Genomic DNA, 21749 nt, shown 5'->3' on the forward strand with positions numbered 1-21749 from the left:
GCCGACTAACTCTCCCCACGTGTCAGATCCTTTGACTCACGCTCAAGGGACTCACGCTCAAATGGCGCCAAGTACATCTAGGGCTCCCATAGCGTTTACTTTACAAGACATGGCGGCAGTCATGGATAATACACTGTCAGCGGTATTAGCCAGACTACCTGAATTTAGAGGAAAGCGAGATAGCTCTGGAGTTAGACGAAATACAGAGCATACTGACGCTTTAAGAGCTATGTCTGATACTGCCTCACAATATGCAGAAGCTGAAGAAGGAGAGCTTCTTTCTGTGGGTGATGTTTCGGACTCAGGGAAGATGATGCAACCTGATTCTGATATTTCTACATTTAAATTTAAGCTTGAACACCTCCGCGTGTTACTCAGGGAGGTTTTAGCTGCTCTGAATGACTGTGATACAATTGCAGTGCCAGAGAAATTGTGTAGACTGGATAAATACTATGCAGTGCCAGTGTGTACTGATGTTTTTCCAATACCTAAAAGGTTTACAGAAATTATTACTAAGGAAAGGGATAGACCAGGTGTGCCGTTCTCTCCCCCCCCTATTTTTAGAAAAATGTTTCCAATAAACGCCACCACACGGGACTTATGGCAGACAGTTCCTAAGGTGGAGGGAGCAGTTTCTACTCTAGCAAAGCGTACTACTATCCCTGTCGAGGACAGTTGTGCTTTCTTAGATCCAATGGATAAAAAGTTAGAGGGTTACCTTAAGAAAATGTTTATTCAACAAGGTTTTATCCTACAGCCCCTTGCATGCATTGCTCCTGTCACTGCTGCTGCGGCGTTCTGGTTTGAGTCTCTGGAAGAGGCTTTACAGGTAGCGACTCCATTGGATGACATACTTGACAAGCTTAGAGCACTTAAGCTAGCCAATTCTTTTGTTTCTGATGCCATTGTTCATTTGACTAAACTAACGGCTAAGAATTCTGGATTTGCTATCCAGGCGCGCAGGGCGCTATGGCTTAAATCATGGTCAGCTGACGTTACTTCAAAGTCTAAGCTGCTTAACATTCCCTTCAAGGGGCAGACCCTATTCGGGCCTGGTTTGAAGGAGATTATTGCTGATATCACTGGAGGAAAAGGTCATGCCCTTCCTCCGGGTAGGTCCAAATCAAGGGCCAAACAGTCTAATTTTCGTGCCTTTCGAAACTTCAAGGCAAGTGCGGCATCAACTTCCTCTAATGCAAAACAAGAGGGAACTTTTGCTCAGTCCAAGACGGTCTGGAGACCTAACCAGACCTGGAACAAGGGTAAGCAGGCCAAAAAACCTGCTGCTGCCTCTAAGACAGCATGAAGGAACGGCCCCCTATCCGATAACGGATCTAGTAGGGGGCAGACTTTCGCTCTTCGCCCAGGCGTGGGCAAGAGATGTCCAGGATCCCTGGGCTTTGGAAATTATATCCCAGGGATATCTTCTGGACTTCAAGGCTTCCCCCCCAAAAGGGAGATTTCACCTTTCACAATTATCTGCAAACCAGATAAAGAGAGAGGCATTCTTACACTGTGTACAAGACCTCCTAGTTATGGGAGTGATCCATCCAGTTCCAAAGGAGGAACAGGGACAGGGATTTTACTCAAATCTGTTTGTGGTTCTCAAAAAAGAGGGAACCTTCAGACCAATTTTGGATCTAAAGATCTTAAACAAATTCCTCAGAGTTCCATCATTCAAGATGGAGACTATTCGTACCATCCTACCTATGATCCAGGAGGGTCAATACATGACTACAGTGGATTTAAAGGATGCTTATCTTCACATTCTGATACACAAAGATCATCATCGGTTTCTCAGGTTTGCCTTCCTAGACAGGCATTACCAGTTTGTAGCTCTTCCCTTTGGGTTAGCTACAGCCCCAAGAATTTTTACGAAGGTTCTGGGGTCGCTTCTGGCGGTCCTACGGCCGCGGGGCATAGCAGTGGCCCCTTATTTAGAGGACATCCTGATTCAGGCGTCAAACTTTCAAATTGCCAAGTCTCATACGGACATAGTGTTGGCATTTCTGAGGTCGCATGGGTGGAAGGTGAACGAGGAAAAGAGTTCTCTATCCCCCCTTACAAGTGTTTCCTTCCTAGTGACTCTGATAGATTCTGTAGAAATGAAAATTTACCTGACGGAGTCCAGGTTGTCAAAACTTCTAAACTCCTGCCGTGTTCTTTATTCCATTCCTCGCCCTTCGGTGGCTCAATGTATGGAAGTAATGCGCTTAATGGTAGCGGCAATGGACATAGTGCTGTTTGCACGCCTACATCTCAGACCGCTACAACTGTGCATGCTCAGTCAGTGGAATGGGGATTACACAGATTTGTACCGTCTACTAAATCTGGATCAAGAGACCAGGGATTCTCTTCTCTGGTGGCTATCTCGGGTCCATCCGTCCAAAGGTATGACCTTTCGCAGGCCAGATTGGACAATTGTAACGACAGATGCCAGCCTTCTAGGTTGGGGTGCAGTCTGGAACTCCCTGAAGGCTCAGGGATCGTGGACTCAGGAGGAGTCACTCCTTCCAATAAACATTCTGGAACTAAGAGCGATATTCAATGCTCTTCAGGCTTGGCCTCATCTAGCGACAATGAGGTTCATCAGATTTCAGTCGGACAACATCACGACTGTGGCTTACATCAACCATCAAGGGGGAACAAGGAGTTCCCTAGCGATGTTAGAAGTCTCAAAGATAATTAGCTGGGCAGAGATTCACTCTTGCCACCTATCAGCTATCCATATCCCAGGTGTAGAGAACTGGGAGGCGGATTTTCTAAGTCGACAGACTTTTCATCCGGGGGATTGGGAACTCCATCCGGAGGTGTGTGCACAATTGGTTCATCGTTGGGGCAAACCAGAACTGGATCTCATGGCGTCTCGCCAGAACGCCAAGCTTCCTTGTTACGGATCCAGGGACCCCAAGGCAACGCTGATAGATGCTATAGCAGCACCTTGGTCCTTCAACCTGGCTTATGTGTTCCCACCGTTTCCTCTGCTCCCTCGTCTGATTGCCAAAATCAAGCAGGAGAGAGCATCGGTGATCTTGATAGCGCCTGCGTGGCCACACAGGACTTGGTATGCAGATCTGGTGGACATGTCATCCTTTCCACCATGGACTCTGCCGCTGAGTCAGGACCTTCTACTTCAAGGTCCTTTCAACCATCCAAATCTAATTTCTCTGAGGCTGACTGCCTGGAGATTGAACGCTTGATTTTGTCAAAGCGTGGTTTCTCCGAGTCAGTCATTGATACCTTAATTCAGGCACGAAAGCCTGTCACCAGGAAAATCTATCATAAGATATGGCGTAAATATCTTTATTGGTGTGAATCCAAGGGCTACTCATGGAGTAAGGTCAGGATTCCCAGGATATTATCTTTTCTCCAAGAAATATTGGAGAAAGGATTGTCAGCTAGTTCCTTAAAGGGACAGATTTCTGCGCTATCTATTCTTTTGCACAAGCGTCTGGTGGATGTCCCAGACGTTCAGGCATTTTGTCAGGCTTTAGTTAGAATCAAGCCTGTGTTTAAACCTGTTGCTCCACCATGGAGTTTAAATTTGGTTCTTAAAGTTCTTCAGGGGGTTCCGTTTGAACCTCTTCATTCCATAGATATCAAACTTTTATCTTGGAAAGTTCTTTTTTTGGTAGCTATTTCCTCGGCTCGTAGAGTTTCTGAGTTATCTGCCTTACAATGTGATTATCCTTATCTGATCTTCCATGCAGATAAGGTAGTTCTGCGTACCAAACCTGGGTTTCTACCTAAGGTGGTATCTAATAAGAATATCAATCAAGAGATTGTTGTTCCGTCTTTGTGTCCTAATCCTTCTTCAAAGAAGGAACGTCTATTACACAATCTGGACGTGGTTCGTGCTTTAAAGTTTTACTTACAAGCTACTAAAGATTTTCGTCAAACATCTGCTTTGTTTGTTGTCTACTCTGGACAGAGGAGAGGTCAAAAGGCTTCGGCAACCTCTCTTTCTTTTTGGCTAAAAAGCATAATCCGCTTAGCCTATGAGACTTCTGGCCAGCAGCCTCCAGAAAGGATTACAGCTCATTCTACTAGAGCTGTGGCTTCCACATGGGCCTTTAAAAATGAGGCTTCTGTTGAACAGATTTGCAAGGCGGCGACTTGGTCTTCGCTTCATACTTTTTCAAAATTCTAGAAATTTGGTACTTTTGCTTCTTCGGAGGCTATTTTTGGGAGAAAGGTTTTACAGGCAGTGGTACCTTCCGTTTAAGTACCTGCCTTGTCCCTCCCTTCATCCGTGTACTTTAGCTTTGGTATTGGTATCCCACAAGTAATGGATGATCCGTGGACTGGATACACCTTACAAGAGAAAACATAATTTATGCTTACCTGATAAATTTATTTCTCTTGTGGTGTATCCAGTCCACGGCCCGCCCTGTCATTTTAACGCAGGTATTTTTTAATTTTAAACTACAGTCACCACTGCACCCTATGGTTTCTCCTTTCGACCTTTTCGGTCGAATGACTGGATATGGCAGTTAGGGGAAGGGGAGGAGCTATATAGACAGCTCTGCTGTGGGTGTCCTCTTGCAACTTCCTGTTGGGAATGAGAATATCCCACAAGTAATGGATGATCCGTGGACTGGATACACCACAAGAGAAATAAATTTAGCAGGTAAGCATAAATTATGTTATATGTGAAACAATAAATATTATTTCAACTAAATTAAAGATATCACTAAAAATAATAAAATATTGAACCACTTTGTGTTGTTAAAATTGTAAAATCTGTTTGCCTTCTTAAAAAAATAGCACTTGCTGGAAGTAAGAGCATTGCCGTTCATATATACCACTGCAGGCAACACTATAATAATAACTTAAAACTTACGTTTATTAGGAGCGAGCTCTACAAATACAAATCAATAGCTAACGTTAACTTACTCATGTATGTAGAACATTTGATCTAATTTAGTTATACGTATTGTTTGTTTGACTTAGCAAAAGGTTTTCTCAGCTTTCACTAATATAATTTAATTGGTATAAATTGTTTTAAAATTGATATGACATTATTTGGTAATAATGGTGTAATAAGTAAAGTTACTAAAGATTTATATGTTTTGGTTTTTAGAGCAGTATGTGAGCACCAAAGAGTCCTGGATGGCAGATTACTGTAAGCAAGAAAAGGTATCAGACACTAGTGCTACTGATGAATGGATGGGATCTTCAGTGGATCCTCCTTGTATAGGGCCAAGTAAGTATCTGATCTCTGGCTTTCTACAAGATTAGATATTTTCATTAGCAGATAACAGTGTTATTAGCATGCTAAGAAGACTATAAAGGCTGGATATACAATTGTGTTAAATCTATCCAAATAAAATATTTTACATGGAGAATACATTTAGTTCATATATATATAAGTGGAAATAAAATAAATATGTTTTATTTAAAGAGTTAAAACTGCAAACTCTAACATTGTTACTAAAAAAAATGACAAGAGAACAAAGTAAATTTGATAGTGGAAGCAAACTTTATCTGAATCACAAGCGTTTTTAATGGACATAAAACCTATATTTCTTTCCAAAGGCAGGGAGAGTCCACGACTTCATTCATTACTGTTGGGAATATCAACACCTGGCCACTAGGAGGAGGCAAAGACACCCCAGCCAAAGGCTATAAATATCCCTCCCACTTCCCCCATCCCCCAAGTCATTCTTTGCCTTTCGTCACTATAGGAGGATGGCAGAGAAGTGTTAGAAGACAATTTAGTCCATTAATAGGTATTTTCCCTTTAACTGTGGACTAGGGTGTCTGAGTAACCATGTAATCCTCTCAGTGAGAGTTGTGGTAAAAGTTGGCTCTAGATGTCGCAGGGAACGATCTCTGACTACTTTCTAAGAATTAAAGCTATCACCTTCTGGGAAATCAGTGTTAACGTTTTACACTGTTTTCCCCTTCTCTTCAGGTCCCAGTCAGATGTGTTTGGTGAGACTGTCAGACCTTGAGACGCTGTGCCTGTTCCACAGCTTTGATCCTGGAGTTTTAAGGATTATGCTTTGTAGGGCTGTAAATTCCCTGAGGTTATTAATACATTTAAGTAAACAGTTCACAGTGTGATAATCTTTATTCCTCTTTCGGATAGGGGGACATTTAATACCTTTTATATAAGAAGGTTATTTTATTGAGCAGTTGGGGCCAATTTAAAGTCGTATGCAAAAGTTTAGGCACCACTGACAATTTCCATGATTTTCGTTTATAAATAATTGGGTGTTTGGATCAGCAATTTCATTTTGATCTATCAAATAACTGAAGGACACAGTAATATTTTCATTAGTGAAAGGAGGTTTATTGGATTAACAGAAAATGTGCAATATGCATCCAAACGAAATTAGACAGGTGTATAAATTTGGGCACCCTTGTCATTTTGTTGATTTAAATACATGTAACTACCTAGCACTGATTCATTGGAACACACAATTGGTTTGGTGAGCCCATTAAGCCTTGAACGTTATAGAAGGGTGCATCCAATCATGAGAAAAGGCATTTAAGGTTGCCAGTTGCAAGTTGTTGTTCTCTTTGACTCTCCTCTGAAGAGTGGCGACATGGGGGCCTCAAAACAACTCTCAAATGACCTGAAAACAAAGATTGTGCAACATTATGGTTTAGGGGAAGGCTACAAAAAGCTATCGCAGAGATTTAAGCTGTCAGTGTCCACTGTGAGGAACATAGTGAGGAAATGGAAGACCACAGGCACAGTTCTTGTTAAGGCCAGAAGTGGCAGGCCAAGTAAAATATCGGAGAGGCAAAGGATGGTGAGAATGGTCAAAAACAGCCCATAGACCACCTCCAAAGACCTACAACATCATCTTGCTGCAGATGGTGTCACTGTGCATCGTTCAACAATTCAGCATACTTTGCACAAGGAGAAGCTGTATGGGAGAGTGATGCAGAAGAAGCCTTTTCTGCACACATGCCACAAACAGAGTCGCTTGAGGTATGCAAACGGACATTTGGACAAGCCAGCTTCATTTTGGAAGAAGGTGCTGTGGACTGACGAAACAAACGTTGAGTTATTTGGTCATAACAAGGGGCGTTATGCATGGCGGCAAAAGAACACAGCGTTCCAAGGCAAACACTTGCTACCCACAGTAAAATTTGGTGGATGTTCCATCATGCTGTGGGGCTCTGTGGCCAGTGCCGGTACTGGGAATCTTGTTAAAGTTGAGGGTCGCATGGATTCCACTCAATATCAGCAGATACTTGAGAATAATGTTGAGGAATCATTCACAAAGTTGAAGTTACGCCGGGGCTGGATATTTCAACAAGACAACGACCCAAAACACTGCTCAAAATCTACTCTGGCATTTAAAGGGACACTTTCGTGATTCAGATAGAGTATGCAAGTTTAAACAACTTTCTAATTTACTCCTATTATCAATTTTTCTTCATTCTCTTGCTTTCTTTATTTTTTCAACAACTTTTCTAACAGTGTTTGCTTATTAAATTTAATTGAATTTTTAGTATAAAATGACCAATATTGCTATTGCTAGTTTGTTTGTCATGGCTGAACTTCAGGAAAGTACCATGCTCTATGTGTCTAGATGCCAATGTGGAACCCCCTATTACCTTTTGTCCCTCATGTACTGAGAGGGCTTTACAATGTAAAGAACAAATTTTCTTTAATGCAAGTATATCTAAGGATGCTTCTCAGACTGATGAGAATCATGGTATGCCGCAGCTTTCTCCCCAAGCGTCACAACCTTTAACGCCCACCCAAGCGACGCTGTGTTCCTCAACCGTGTCCACTTCATTCACTCTGCAGGATATGGCTGCAGTTATGTCATCCACTCTTACAGAAGTTTTATCTAAGTTGCTAGTGTTACAAGGCCCATGTGGTCCCTGCGACTTCTGATGCTTTGATAGCTATCTCCGATATGTACCCTCCCAGGGCTCTGATTTGGGGGGTAGGGAGACCCTGTCTGAGGGGGAATTGTCTGACTCAGGAAGTGCGTTGCCCCAGACAGATTTGGACGTCATGTCTTTCAGATTTAAGCTTGAACACTTCCGGCTGTTACCGTGAGAGGTTTTGATGACTCTGGACAACTGTGACTCTATTGTGGTCCCACCAGAGAAATTGTGTAAGATGGACAAATACTTAGAGGTCCCTTCTTATTCCGATGTTTCTCCAGTTCCTAAGAGAATTTTGGAAATTGTTACAAGGGAATGGGGAAGACCGGGTATCCTGTTCTCTCCCTCCCCTATTTTTAAGAAAATTAACCCTATAGCTGACACTGTCCGTGACTCTTTGCAGACGGTCCCTAAGGTGGAGGGAGCTATCTCTACTCTGGCGAAGCGTACTACTATTCCTATCGAGGACAGTTGTGCTTTCAAAGACCCCATGGATAAGAAGTTGGAGGGTCTTCTCAAAAAACTCTATGTTCATCAAGGGTTTTTATTGCAACCAGCGGCCTGCATTGTAACAGTCACGACTGCGGCTGCTTTTTGGTTTGAAGCTCTAGAAGAGTCTCTTAGGACTGAGACTCCCTTGGAGGAAATACAAGATAGAATTAAGGCCCTTAAGCTGGCTAATTCTTTTATTACGGATGCTGCCTTTCAGGTCACCAAATTGGCAGCTAAGAGTTCGGGATTCTCCATCTTAGCACGGAGAGCCCTATGGTTGAAATCTTGGTCTGCGGATGTGTCCTCTAAATCCAAGCTTTTGGCTATTCCTTTCAAGGGAAAGACCCTATTCGGGCCTGACTTGAAATAAATCATTTCTGACATTATGGGAGGTAAGGGTCACCTCCTTCCTCAAGATAAGGCATCTAAGCAAAGGGGATGACAAAGTAATTTTCGTTCCTTTCGTAATTTCAAAGGAGTCCCCCCTTCCTGCATGAAGGGGCGGCCCCCGATCCGAGACCGGATCTAGTAGGGGGCAGACTTTCTCTCTTTGTCCAGGCTTGGATAAGAGACGTTCAAGATCCCTGGTCACTAGAAATCGTGTCCCAAGGGTATCAGTTGGAGTTCAAAAATTCCTTCCCAAGGGGAAGGTTTCTTCTTTCACGATTGTCTGTAGACCAGATAAAAAGAGAGGCGTTCTTACGTTGTGTAAAAGACCTCTCCGCTATGGGAGTAATTTGTCCCGTGCCAATACAGGAACAGGGGCAGGGGTTTTACTCAAATCTTTTCGTGGTTCCCAAAAAAGAGGGAACGTTCCGACCCATTTTAGATCTCAAGAGTCTAAACAAGTTTCTCAGAGTTCCATCCTTCAAGATGGAAACTATTCAGACAATTCTTCCATTGATCCAGGAGGGTCAATATATGACTACCGTGGACTTAAAGGATGCATATCTTCATATTCCTATTCACAGAGATCATCACAAGTTCCTGAGGTTTGCCTTTCTGGACAAACATTTTCAGTTCGTGGCTCTTTCGGGCTGGCCACGGCACCCAGGATTTTCACAAAAGTTCTAGGGTCTTTGCTGGTGGTTCTCAGGCCGCAGGGCATTGCAGTGGCGCCTTTTCTGGACGATATTCTGATCCAGGCGTCGTCTTATCAGCTGACAAAGTCTCATACCGACATGGTTCTAGCCTTTTTAAGGACTCACGGGTGGAAGGTGAATCTAGAAAAGAGTTCACTAATTCCACAACAAGGGTTCCTTTCCTGGGAACTCTAATAGACTCTATATCCATGAAAATCTTCTTGACGGAAGTCAGAAAGTTAAAGATTCTGAATGCATGCCGATCCCTTTAGTCCAATCCTCAGCCATCAGTGGCTCAGTGCATGGAGGTAATTGGATTGATGGTGGCGGCAATGGACATCATTCCGTTTGCTCGTTTTCATCTCAGACCTCTACAACTGAGCATGCTCAGACAGTGGAATGGAGATTATGCAAATTTGTCTCCTCAGATAGATCTGGATCAAGAGACAAGAGACTCTCTTCTTTGGTGGTTGTCGCAGGATCATCTGTCCCAAGGGACGTGCTTCCGCAGACCTTCATGGGTGATAGGGACAACGGACGCCAGTCTACTAGGATGGGGTGCAGTCTGGAATTCCCTGAAGGCTCAGGGTATGTGGACTCGGTCGTAGTCTCTACTTCCAATCAATATTCTGGAGTTTAGCGCAATATTCAATGCTCTTCAGGCTTGGCCTCAGGTGGCTTCGGCCAAATTCATCCGATTTTAGTCGGACAACATCACGACTGTGGCTTACATCAATCATCAGGGAGGAACAAGGAGTTCCTTAGCGATGACAGAAGTATCCAAGATAATTCGGTGGGCGGAGGCTCACTCTTGTTATCTGTCAGCAATCTACATCCCAGGAGTGGACAACTGGGAAGCGGATTTTTTGAGCAGACAGACGTTTCATCCGGGGGAATGGGAACTCCATCCGGAGGTCTTTGCCACCCTGATTCTCAGATGGGGCAGACCGGAGCTGGATCTTATGGCATCTCGTCAGAATGCCAAGCTCCCGAGGTACGGATCCAGGTCCAGGGATCCTCAGGCCGAACTGATAGATGCCTTGGCAGTGCCTTGGTCGTTCAACCTAGCTTATGTGTTTCCACCGTTTACTCTCCTTCCCCGGGTGATTGCTCGGATCAAACAGGAGAAGGTTTCGTGATTCTCATCGCTCCTGCGTGGCCTCGCAGGACTTGGTATGCCGATCTGGTGGACATGTCCTCTCTGCCACCGTGGAAGCTTCCATTGAGGCAGGACCTTCTCATTCAGGGTTCTCTGAATCGGTCATTGATACCTTGATTCAGGCACGCAAGCCTGTTACTAGAAAGATTTACCATAAGATATGGCGTAAATATCTTTATTGGTGCAAATCCAAGGGCTACTCATGGAGTAAGAATAGGATTCCTAGGATTTTATCTTTTCTCCAAGAAGGATTGGAGAAAGGGTTATCAGCAAGTTCCTTAAAGGGACAGATTTCTGCTTTGTCTATTTTGCTACACAAAAACGTCTGGCAGATATTCCGGATGTTCAATCTTTTTGTCATGCTCTGACTAGAATCAGGCCTGTGTTTAGACCTATTGCTCCTCCTTGGAGTTTGAATTTAGTTCTTAAGGTTTGTCAAGGGGTTCCATTTGAACCTATGCATTCCATAGATATTAAATTGTTATCTTGGAAAGTTTTATTTTTGGTTGCTATTTCTTCTGCTCGCAGAGTTTCTGAGCTTTCAGCATTACAATGTGATTCTCCTTACCGTATTATTTGTTGTTTTCTCTGGAAAACGTAGGGGTCAGAAAGCTACCTACCTCTCTTTCTTTTTGGTTGAAGAGTATCATCCGTTTTGCATATGAGACTGCTGGACAGCAGCCTCCTGAGAGAATTACGGCTCATTCTACTAGGGCTGTGGCTTCCTCATGGGCATTCAAAAATGAAGCTTCTGTTGAACAGATTTGCAAGGCTGCAACTTGGTCGTCTCTTCACACTTTTTCCAAATTTTCCAAATTTGAAACTTTTGCCTCGTCCGAGGCTGTTTTTGGGAAAAAAGTTCTTCAAGCAGTGGTGCCTTCCGTTTAGGTTCCTGTCTTGTCCCTCCCTTTTATCCGTGTCCTATAGCTTTGGTATTGTATCCCATAAGTAAGGATGAAATCCGTGGACTCGTCATATCTTGTAAAAGAAAAGGAAATTTATGCTTACCTGATAAATTTGTTTCTTTTACGATATGACGAGTCCACGGCCCACCCTGTCATTTTCTAAGACAAGTCTTTATTTTTGTTAAACTTCAGTCACCTCTGCACCTTGACTTTTCCTTTCTCTTCCTAACTTCGGTCGAATGACTGGAGTGGGAGGGAAGGGAGGAGCTATATATACAGCTCTGCTGTGGTGCTCTTTGCCTCCTCCTGCTGACCAGGAGGTGATATCCCATAAGTAAGGATGAAATCCGTGGACTCATCATATCGTAAAAGAAACAAATTTATCAGGTAAGCATAAATTTCCTTTTTGCCTTGGCTGAGGTTCTTTTGGAAGAAAGGTTCTGCAAGCAGTGGTGCCTTCTGTTTAGGTTACCTGTCTGTTCCCTCCCTTATCATCTGTGTCCTCTAGCTTGGGTATTGATTCCCAACAGTAATTGATGATGATCCGTAGACTAACCGTGTCATTAGAAGGAAAACAAAATTGATGCTTACCTGATAAATTTATTTATTTCTTGACACAGTGAGTCCACGGCCCGCCCGGTTTTTTTCAGACAGGCCTTTTTTTATATTAGCTTCAGGCACCTTGTGTTATTTCCTTTCTCTCCTTTTCCTTCGATCGAATGACTGGGGTTTATGGGAAGGGAAGTGATACTTAACAGCTCTGCTGTGGTGCTCTTTGCCTCCTCCTGCTGGCCAGGAGTGATATTCCCAACAGTAATTGATGATGATCCGTGGACTCACCGCGTCAAGAAAGAAATACATTTATCAGGTAAGCATACATTTATTTTTTCTTCTTGCACCTCTATACCCTAATGTTTCTCCTGCTTTTCCTTGTTCCCTCGGCCGAATGACTGGGGGATAGGGGAAGTGGGAGGGATATTTATAGCCTTTAAATGGGGCGTCTTTGCCTCCTCCTGGTGGCCAGGTGTTGATATTCCCAACAGTAATGAATGAAGTTGTGGACTCTCCCTGCCAGGAAAGAAAGGAGTTTATCTGGTAAGCGTAAATTTTGTTATTAATTCTTTCATCATTTATATAGCGAATACCATTTTAAACACCTTTCCAATTTGCTTTATTGTCTTGGTATCCTTTGTTGAAGGAGCAGCAATACACTACTGGTTGCTAGTTGAGCACATCTTGTGAACCAATGACAAGAGGCATACATGTGCAGTCACCAGTAAGCAACTCGCTCCCAGAATTGCTTTGTTGCTCATGAGCATACCTAGGTATTTTTTTTCAACAAATGATTCCAAGAGATCAAAGTAACTTAGATAATAGAAGTAAATTGGAAACTTGTTTAAAACTAAATGCTCTATCTCTGTCATGAAGGTTTCAGTTTGACTTTAATGTCCCTTTAATTTATTAATTTAATTTGTTTTTGTTTTATATCCATTTAAGCGGTGGAACTGTTCATTAGTATATTTTAGATATATATATTTATATTCATAGATTATTTACGCTGTATAATCATATGTACAGTCTTTTATTAAAGGGACATGAAACCCAGAATTTTTCTTTCATGATTTAGGTAGAACATACAATTTTAAACAACTTTACAGTTTACTTCTATTATCAAATTTGTTTCATTTTCTTTGTATCATTTGATGAAGGAGCAGCGATGCACTAGTGGTTGCTTACTGAACACATGGTTGAGCTAATGACAATTGGTATATATATATATATATGCAGCCACCAATCAGCAGCTAGAACCTAGGTTGTTTGCTGCTCCTGAGCTCTCCGAGATAAAACTTTCAGCAAAGGATAACAAGAGAATTAAGCAAATTCAATAATAGAAGTAAATTGGAAAGTTGTTTAAAATTCCATGCTCTGTCTAAATCATGATTGTCTAATTATGACTTTAGTGTTCCTTTAACATAAGGCTTTACATTTTGTCCTCTGTCCAATTTTAAGCTTAAAGGGACACTCAAGTCAAAATTAAACTTTCATGATTCAGATAGAGCAGCAATTTTAAACAACTTTCTAATTTACTTCCATTAACAAAATGTGCACAATCGTTTTATATTTACACTTTTTGAGTCACCAGATCCTACTGAGCATGTGCAAGACGTCACAGACTATACGTGTATGCATTTGTGATTGGCTGATGGCTGTCACATGATACAGGGGGAGGGGAAACTGAAATTTGTCAGAAAAAAAATCTACTACTCATTTAAAGTTCAGCCTAAGTGCTATTGCATTGTCTTTTTATTGTGCATTTGTTGATTATGCAAATCTAATGTATTTACTGGTCCTTTAATGTCTGCTTATCTACCTTTTTCTTCTCTGCTTCGCTGTTTGAATATTAAGCATTGTCTTAGATTGCTCTTCTACCTGCTAACTTTGTATTTCCTGTCTGCCAGGCCTTCCTCTAGCCTATCTTAGAACTAGGAGCACAGCCAGTCTGACTAACCTAGAGCATCAGGTCTATGCTAGAGGTACAGTACTAAACACAAACGCTAGGCATGTATTCTTACTGTTTTATTATTTTACTGGGAATTTGCTAAAACTTCAAATCCTATTTTAGATATTTTATTTTCCTTCTAAGTCTATATTCACAGCTTGTGTCTTCAGTGAATACCTACATTATTTTACATGGAGCATCAGTTATTCTATTTACTCAGTTATAATATTTACCTATTTATTATTTATTTCAGCCGAAATGAAGACCCCAAAGCGCAGACAGCCATTTGTCCCATTTGCTCTTCGGAATCATACGGGATGCACACTTTGGTTTGCAACGTTAACTACAACCCCTACACGGTAAAGAGTCATTGGGTTCTCAACTAGTAGCAGCTTAAAGGATCCTCAATCATAGCTAAAATGCTATTAAGAAATTCCGTTACGTTAGTTAAAAAAAGTAAAATTACCATTTTGCATCAGAAATTAATTTTGTATCACAATGTAATGCTTACAAAAGGTGCCTTTGCTTGAAGGGATTCTTCTGCTTTTGTAATTTTATTAAAGGGATATGAAACCTACATGTTTTTCTTTCATGATTCAAATAGAGCTATTTTAAGCAACTTTCTAATTTACTCCTATTATCAAATGTTCTTCATTATCTTAGTATATTTGAAAAAGCAGGAATGTATGCTTAGGAGCTGGCCCATTTTTGGTTTAGAACCTTGGATAGTGCTTGCTGATTGGTAGCACTACATTTAGCCACAAATCAGCAAGCTCTACCCAGGTGCTGAACCAAAATAGTCCGGCTCCTAAGCCTGCTTTCCAAATAAAGATACCAAGAGAACAAAGAAAAATTGATAATAGGATTCAATTAGAAAGTTGCTTAAAATTGCATGCTCTTTCTGAATCATGAAAGAAAAAATTGGAGTTTCATATCCCTTTAAGTGTACAGGCATACCTAATTTTATTGTGCTTTACAGATATTGCTCTTTTCACAAATTGAACGTTTGTGGCAACCCTGTGTTGAGCAATATATGTGTATTAATATATAAAAACACATAAATACACATTAATACACATATATATGTACACACCTATACATACACACCACCAGCAAAAAGGATAGGACTCACTGAAGGCTCAGATTATGGCATTTTTTAGCAATTAAGTATTTTTTAATAAAGGTAGCGCTTGCTGATTGGTGGCTAAATGTAGCCACCAATCAGCAAGTGCTACCCATGGTTCTGAACCAAAAATGGTCCGGCTTGTAAGCTTACATTCCTGCTTTTTCCAATAAAGATACCAAGAGACTTTGGACTTTCATGCATTTGCATTTAAATAAATAAATTAAAAATAATGTCAGTTAATTAAATTGAATCACAAACAGAGAGCTATAGCAAAAGAGACAACCCTTCTTTCTTGTTGCAAGCTTCTGTTTTTTCCACTACTGAAGAATGTAGAAATATTGCAAGATATGATAAAAAATAAATAAAACACAGAAGCGTCACAAAAGACTCCTGAGTGTAGTATGTGAAGATCACTCCTTAAAAAATATAAATTAACAGCCAAATATAAGCAATTTCTGTATTTTGGCCTATATCCCTGGGTAATACTTACCAGGGAAGAACCCCTCCCTGAAGGGGCGTGGACAAACTACCACTCCCCTGATTTACCTATAAAGGTAATCCTCAGGCAACTCCCTTTCCAGTCAAAAATGTGGACTAAGAAAAAAGGGTAAGGGAGCCTTGTTAGTATTACCCAGTGATATAGGCCAAGATATAGAAATTGCTTATATTTGGTTGTTAATTTCTAGTTATCTTGGCCTTGCCTGATAATACTTTCTATTGAAGAATATTAAGCAATACACAATAAAAAGATCGGTGGGAAAAATAAAAACATAAGATTACACGTTAAACAAAATTTTACAATCAATATAAAGCAGCAGCAGATCGGCAAATATCAAGCCTAAAAATAATTGAATGTATGATAATTAAGAGATCCCTCAAAGTAAAATCTCAATATACTGTGACTGCTCTTATAAGAACACATCTCAAGACTATTCAAAACTTGATCATCTTCTACCTAAATACTAAAGAAATAGTCCTTAAGAAGCAGCTGGGTATAAGAAACTTCAAAGAAGAATTTCCCACTATCTATCAAAAGAATGATGGCAAAATAGTATCTTGTATATAAATTGAATTTCTTACCGCAATATATGAAATGAACAGACAATATCGGACAATGCGGGGGTTACCTTATACCCCTGTTTGCCTGGTAAAAGGCTATGAACAGGTCCAAAACTATTCTAAACATGGCTAAACAGGCAAAAAGGGGGTGAAGTAGTGGGTGTGGTGTGGGTGGGATTAGAAGGGGCGAGTAACATTTTGTCCTGGCTAGTAGCTTAGGACTTGAAATGTTGAGCTCTGTGTGTGTGTATGTATGTATTTATATATATATATATATATATATATATATATATATATATATACACACACACACATGCATGAGTAATGGTTGAGGTCCCACTGGCAGCCATGTACTGAGCAACTGGCTCCTTGATAATCAGCACTGTAGTTTATAATTGTGCAAGTAAATGCTGCATGATAATATAGTACTGTGGCTTACAGCTGTGCTGCATGATAATATAGCACTGTGGCTTACAGCTGTGCTGCATGATAATATAGTACTGTGGCATACAGCTGTGCAGGTTAATGCTGCATGATAATATAGTACTGTGGCTTACAGCTGTGCAGGTTAATGCTGCCTGATAATATAGTACTGTGGCTTACAGCTGTGCAGGTTAATGCTGCATGATAATATAGTACTGTGGCTTACAGCTGTGCAGGTTAATGCTGCATGATAATATAGCACTGTGGCTTACAGCTGTGCAGGTTAATGCTGCATGATAATATTGTACTGTGGCTTACAGCTGTGCAGGTTAATGCTGCATGATAATATAGTACTGTGGCTTACAGCTGTGCAAGTTAATACTGCATGATACTATAGCACTGTGGCTTACAGCTGTGAAGGGTAATGTTGAATGATAATATAGCACTGTGGCTTACAGCTGTGCAAATAAATGCTGCATAATAATATAGCACTATGGCTTATAGCTGTGCAAGTTAATGCTGCATTATAATATAGCACTGTGGCTTATAGCTGTGCAGATAAATGCTGCATGATCATATAGTACTGTGGCTTACAGCTGTGCAAGTTAATACTGCATGATACTATAGCACTGTGGCTTACAGCTGTGCAGGTTAATGCTGAATGGTAATATAGTACTGTGGCTTACAGCTGTGCAGGTTAATGCTGCATGATAATATAGCACTGTGGCTTACAGCTGTGCAGGTTAATGCTGCATGATAATATTGTACTGTGGCTTACAGCTGTGCAGGTTAATGCTGCATGATAATATAGTACTGTGGCTTACAGCTGTGCAAGTTAATACTGCATGATACTATAGCACTGTGGCTTACAGCTGTGCAAATAAATGCTGCATAATAATATAGCACTATGGCTTATAGCTGTGCAAGTTAATGCTGCATTATAATATAGCACTGTGGCTTATAGCTGTGCAGATAAATGCTGCATGATCATATAGTACTGTGGCTTACAGCTGTGCAAGTTAATACTGCCTGATAATATAGTACTGTGGCTTACAGCTGTGCAGGTTAATGCTGCATGATAATATAGTACTGTGGCTTACAGCTGTGCAGGTTAATGCTGCATGATAATATAGCACTGTGGCTTACAGCTGTGCAGGTTAATGCTGCATGATAATATTGTACTGTGGCTTACAGCTGTGCAGGTTAATGCTGCATGATAATATAGTACTGTGGCTTACAGCTGTGCAAGTTAATACTGCATGATACTATAGCACTGTGGCTTACAGCTGTGAAGGGTAATGTTGAATGATAATATAGCACTGTGGCTTACAGCTGTGCAAATAAATGCTGCATAATAATATAGCACTATGGCTTATAGCTGTGCAAGTTAATGCTGCATTATAATATAGCACTGTGGCTTATAGCTGTGCAGATAAATGCTGCATGATCATATAGTACTGTGGCTTACAGCTGTGCAAGTTAATACTGCATGATACTATAGCACTGTGGCTTACAGCTGTGCAGGTTAATGCTGAATGGTAATATAGTACTGTTGCTTACAGCTGTGTAAGTTAATGCTGCATGATAATATAGTACTTTGGCTTACAGCTGTGCTGCATGATAATATAGTACTGTGGCTTACAGCTGTGCTGCATGATAATATAGTACTGTGGCTTACAGCTGTGCAGGTTAATGCTGCATGATAATATTGTACTGTGGCTTACAGCTGTGCAGGTTAATGCTGCATGATCATATAGTACTGTGCCTTACAGCTGTGCAGGTTAATGCTGCATGATAATATAGTACTGTGGCTTACAGCTGTGCAGGTTAATGCTGCATGATAATATTGTACTGTGGCTTACAGCTGTGCAGGTTAATGCTGCATAATATAGTACTGTGCCTTACAGCTGTGCAGGTTAATGCTGCATGATAATATAGTACTGTGCCTTACAGCTGTGCAGGTTAATGCTGCATGATAATATAGTACTGTGCCTTACAGCTGTGCAGGTTAATGCTGCATGATAATATAGTACTGTGCCTTACAGCTGTGCAGATAATGCTGCATGATAATATAGTACTGTGGCTTACAGCTGTGCAGGTTAATGCTGCATGATAATATAGTACTTTGGCTTACAGCTGTGCAGGTTAATGCTGCATGATAATATAGCACTGTGGCTTACAGCTGTGCAAGTAAATGCTGCATGATAATATAGTACTGTGGCTTACAGCTGTGCCGGTTAATGCTGCACGATAATATAGTACTGTGGCTTACAGCTGTGCAGGTTAATGCTGCATAATAATATAGTACTGTGGCTTACAGCTGTGCAAGTAAATGCTGCATGATAATATAGTACTGTGGCTTACAGCTGTGCAAGTAAATGCTGCATGTCAGGCTCCTTATCATTCTTGGCTTTGAAACCTATAATTTCTGATTGTTTGTTGAATCATCAGCCTATCAGTCGGATTAAAGGGACATGAAATCCAACATTTTCTTTCATGATTCAGACAGAGCATACAGTTTTAAATAACTTTCCAGTTTTCTTATATTATCACGTTTCTTTGTTCTTTTGGTATCTTTGTTGAGGAAGCATCAATGCATTGCTGGGAGATGACTGAACACAGGTGAGCCAATGACAAGAGCCACCAATCAGAAGCCACATTGCTGCTCCTAAGCCTATCTAGTTTTACTTTTTCATTAAAAGATAGCAAGAGAATAAAGTAAATTAGATATTAGGAGTAAATTGGAAAGTTGTTTAAAATTGCATGCCCTATCTGAATCATGAAAGTTTAATTTTGACTTTACAGTCCCTTTTAGGTTTTTTCTTCAAGTTCAGTTTGTCCTTTTTCAAATGCTGAAGCAAATATACCTTCTATGGACTCCTAAAAAAAACACCAGTGTTTAGTTTATATATATATATCTGAAGCATTATAAATACAAATGCCAAATTTTTCAGTTACATTTTACAATAATTTTAGGCTTTCAAATAAAATATTTTATCATTAATTTGCCTTTTCTGTTTTTCTTTCTTGTTCTGCCTGCCCTTGTGTTTACTACATTGGTAGATCTTTTTTTTTTTTTTGGTGAGTTCTACTAGGTAAACCAAGAAAAACAGGAAATATATATCAAAACTTGGGTCTCTAAGTAGCACTTTTTCACAAAATACTGATATAAGACAGGTAAAGGAGTGATCATAAATTATCTGTAAAGGATAGGACTATGTAATAAGGTCCATCCCACTTAAAGGGAAATCATTTTTATGAAACTAAGACAAGATATAGAAATCGCCTAGATTTAGAGTTCTGCGTTAGCCGTCAAATACAGCGTTAAGGGGTCCTAACGCTGGTTTTGGCCACCCGCTGGTATTTAGAGTCAGTCAGGAAAGGGTCTAACGCTCACTTTCCAGCCGCAACTTTTCCATACCGCAGATCCCCTTACGTCATTTGTGCATCCTATCTTTTCAATAGGATCTTTCTAACGCTGGTATTTAGAGTCTTGGCTTTCTGGGCTAACGCCGGTTCATAAAGCTCTTAACTACTGTGCTCTAAAGTACACTAACACCCATAAACTACCTATGTACCCCTAAACCGAGGTCCCCCCACATCGCCGCCACTCTAATTAAATTTTTTAACCCCTAATCTGACGACCGCACACCGCCGCAACCGACATTATCCCTATGTACCCCTAATCTGCTGCCCCTAACATCGCCGACACCTACATAATATTTATTAACCCCTAATCTATCCCCCCCCCACGTCGCCGCTACCTAACTACACTTATTAACCCCTAAACCGCCTCACTCCAGCCTCAAAAACCCTATAATAAATAGTATTAACCCCTAATCTGTCCTCCCTAACATCGCCGCCACCTAACTTCAAGTATTAACCCCTAATCTGCCGACCGGACCTCGCCGCTACTCTAATAAATGTATTAACCCCTAAAGCTAAGTCTAACCCTAACACCCCCCTAAATTAAATATAATTTTAATCTAACGAAATAAAATAAATCTTATTAAATAAATTAATCCTATTTAAAGCTAAATACTTGCCTGTAAAATAAACCCTAATATAGCTACAATATAACGAATAATTATATTGTAGCTATTTTAGGATTTATATTTATTTTACAGGCAACTTTGTATTTATTTTAACTAGGTAGAATAGTTATTAAATAGTTATTTACTATTTAATAGCTACCTAGTTAAAATAATAACAAAATTACCTGTAAAATAAATCTTAACCTAAGTTACAATTAAACCTAACACTACACTATCAATAAATTAATTAACTAAACTTTCTACAATTATCTACAATTGAATCAACTAAACTAAATTACAAAAAACAAACACTGAATTTTAAACTAATTACACCTACTCTAAGCCCCCTAAAAAAATAACAAAGCCCCCCAAAATAAAAAAATGCCCTACCCTATTCTAAAATAAAAAGTTAACAGCTCTTTCTTCTGTTATGTGATCAGTCCACGGGTCATCATTACTTCTGGGATATAACTCCTCCCCAACAGGAAATGCAAGAGGATTCACCCAGCAGAGCTGCATATAGCTCCTCCCCTCTACGTCAGTCCCAGTCATTCTCTTGCACCCAACGACTAGATAGGATGTGTGAGAGGACTATGGTGATTATACTTAGTTTTTATGACTTCAATCAAAAGTTTGTTATTTTAAAATAGCACCGGAGCGTGTTATTACTTCTCTGGCAGAGTTTGAGGAAGAATCTGACAGAGATTTTTACTATGATTTTAACCGGAGTCGTTAAGATCATATTGCTGTTCTCGACCATCTGAGGGAGGTAAAGGCTTCAGATCAGGGGACAGCGGGCAGATGAATCTGCATTGAGGTATGTGGCAGTTTTTATTTTCTGAATGGAATTGATGAGAAAAGCCTGCCATACCGTTAAAATGACATGTATGTATACACTTCAGTATTCTGGGGATGGTATTTCACCGGAACTACTCTGTTAAAGGTCATTAATCCTTTTAATAACTATTCTCATGTTAAACGTTTTTGCTGGAATGTAGAATCGTTTAACTTTGCTGAGGTACTGTGTGAATAAATATTTGGGCATTATTTTCCACTTGGCAGTTTCTTTGCTTTAATTGTGACAGTTTCGTTTCTCTTCACTGCTGTGT

The 21749-nt window shown here is 40.5% G+C and overlaps 1 protein-coding gene across 3 annotated transcripts in view; it reads left to right on the forward strand.

Annotated features, from left to right (window-relative positions):
* VPS13D (vacuolar protein sorting 13 homolog D) overlaps positions 1 to 21749 on the forward strand; it is a 1255097-nt gene that overhangs the window by 483183 nt on the left and 750165 nt on the right. For all 3 annotated transcript variants that reach the window (XM_053690423.1, XM_053690422.1, XM_053690424.1), the window contains 2 exons: positions 5084 to 5206; positions 14252 to 14357. In XM_053690423.1, the coding sequence (XP_053546398.1) occupies positions 5084 to 5206; positions 14252 to 14357 (229 nt within the window). The remainder of the gene's footprint in view (positions 1 to 5083; positions 5207 to 14251; positions 14358 to 21749) is intronic.

This window comes from Bombina bombina, chromosome 8 (genome assembly GCF_027579735.1).
Source record: "Bombina bombina isolate aBomBom1 chromosome 8, aBomBom1.pri, whole genome shotgun sequence".
Classification (NCBI taxonomy): domain Eukaryota; kingdom Metazoa; phylum Chordata; class Amphibia; order Anura; family Bombinatoridae; genus Bombina; species Bombina bombina.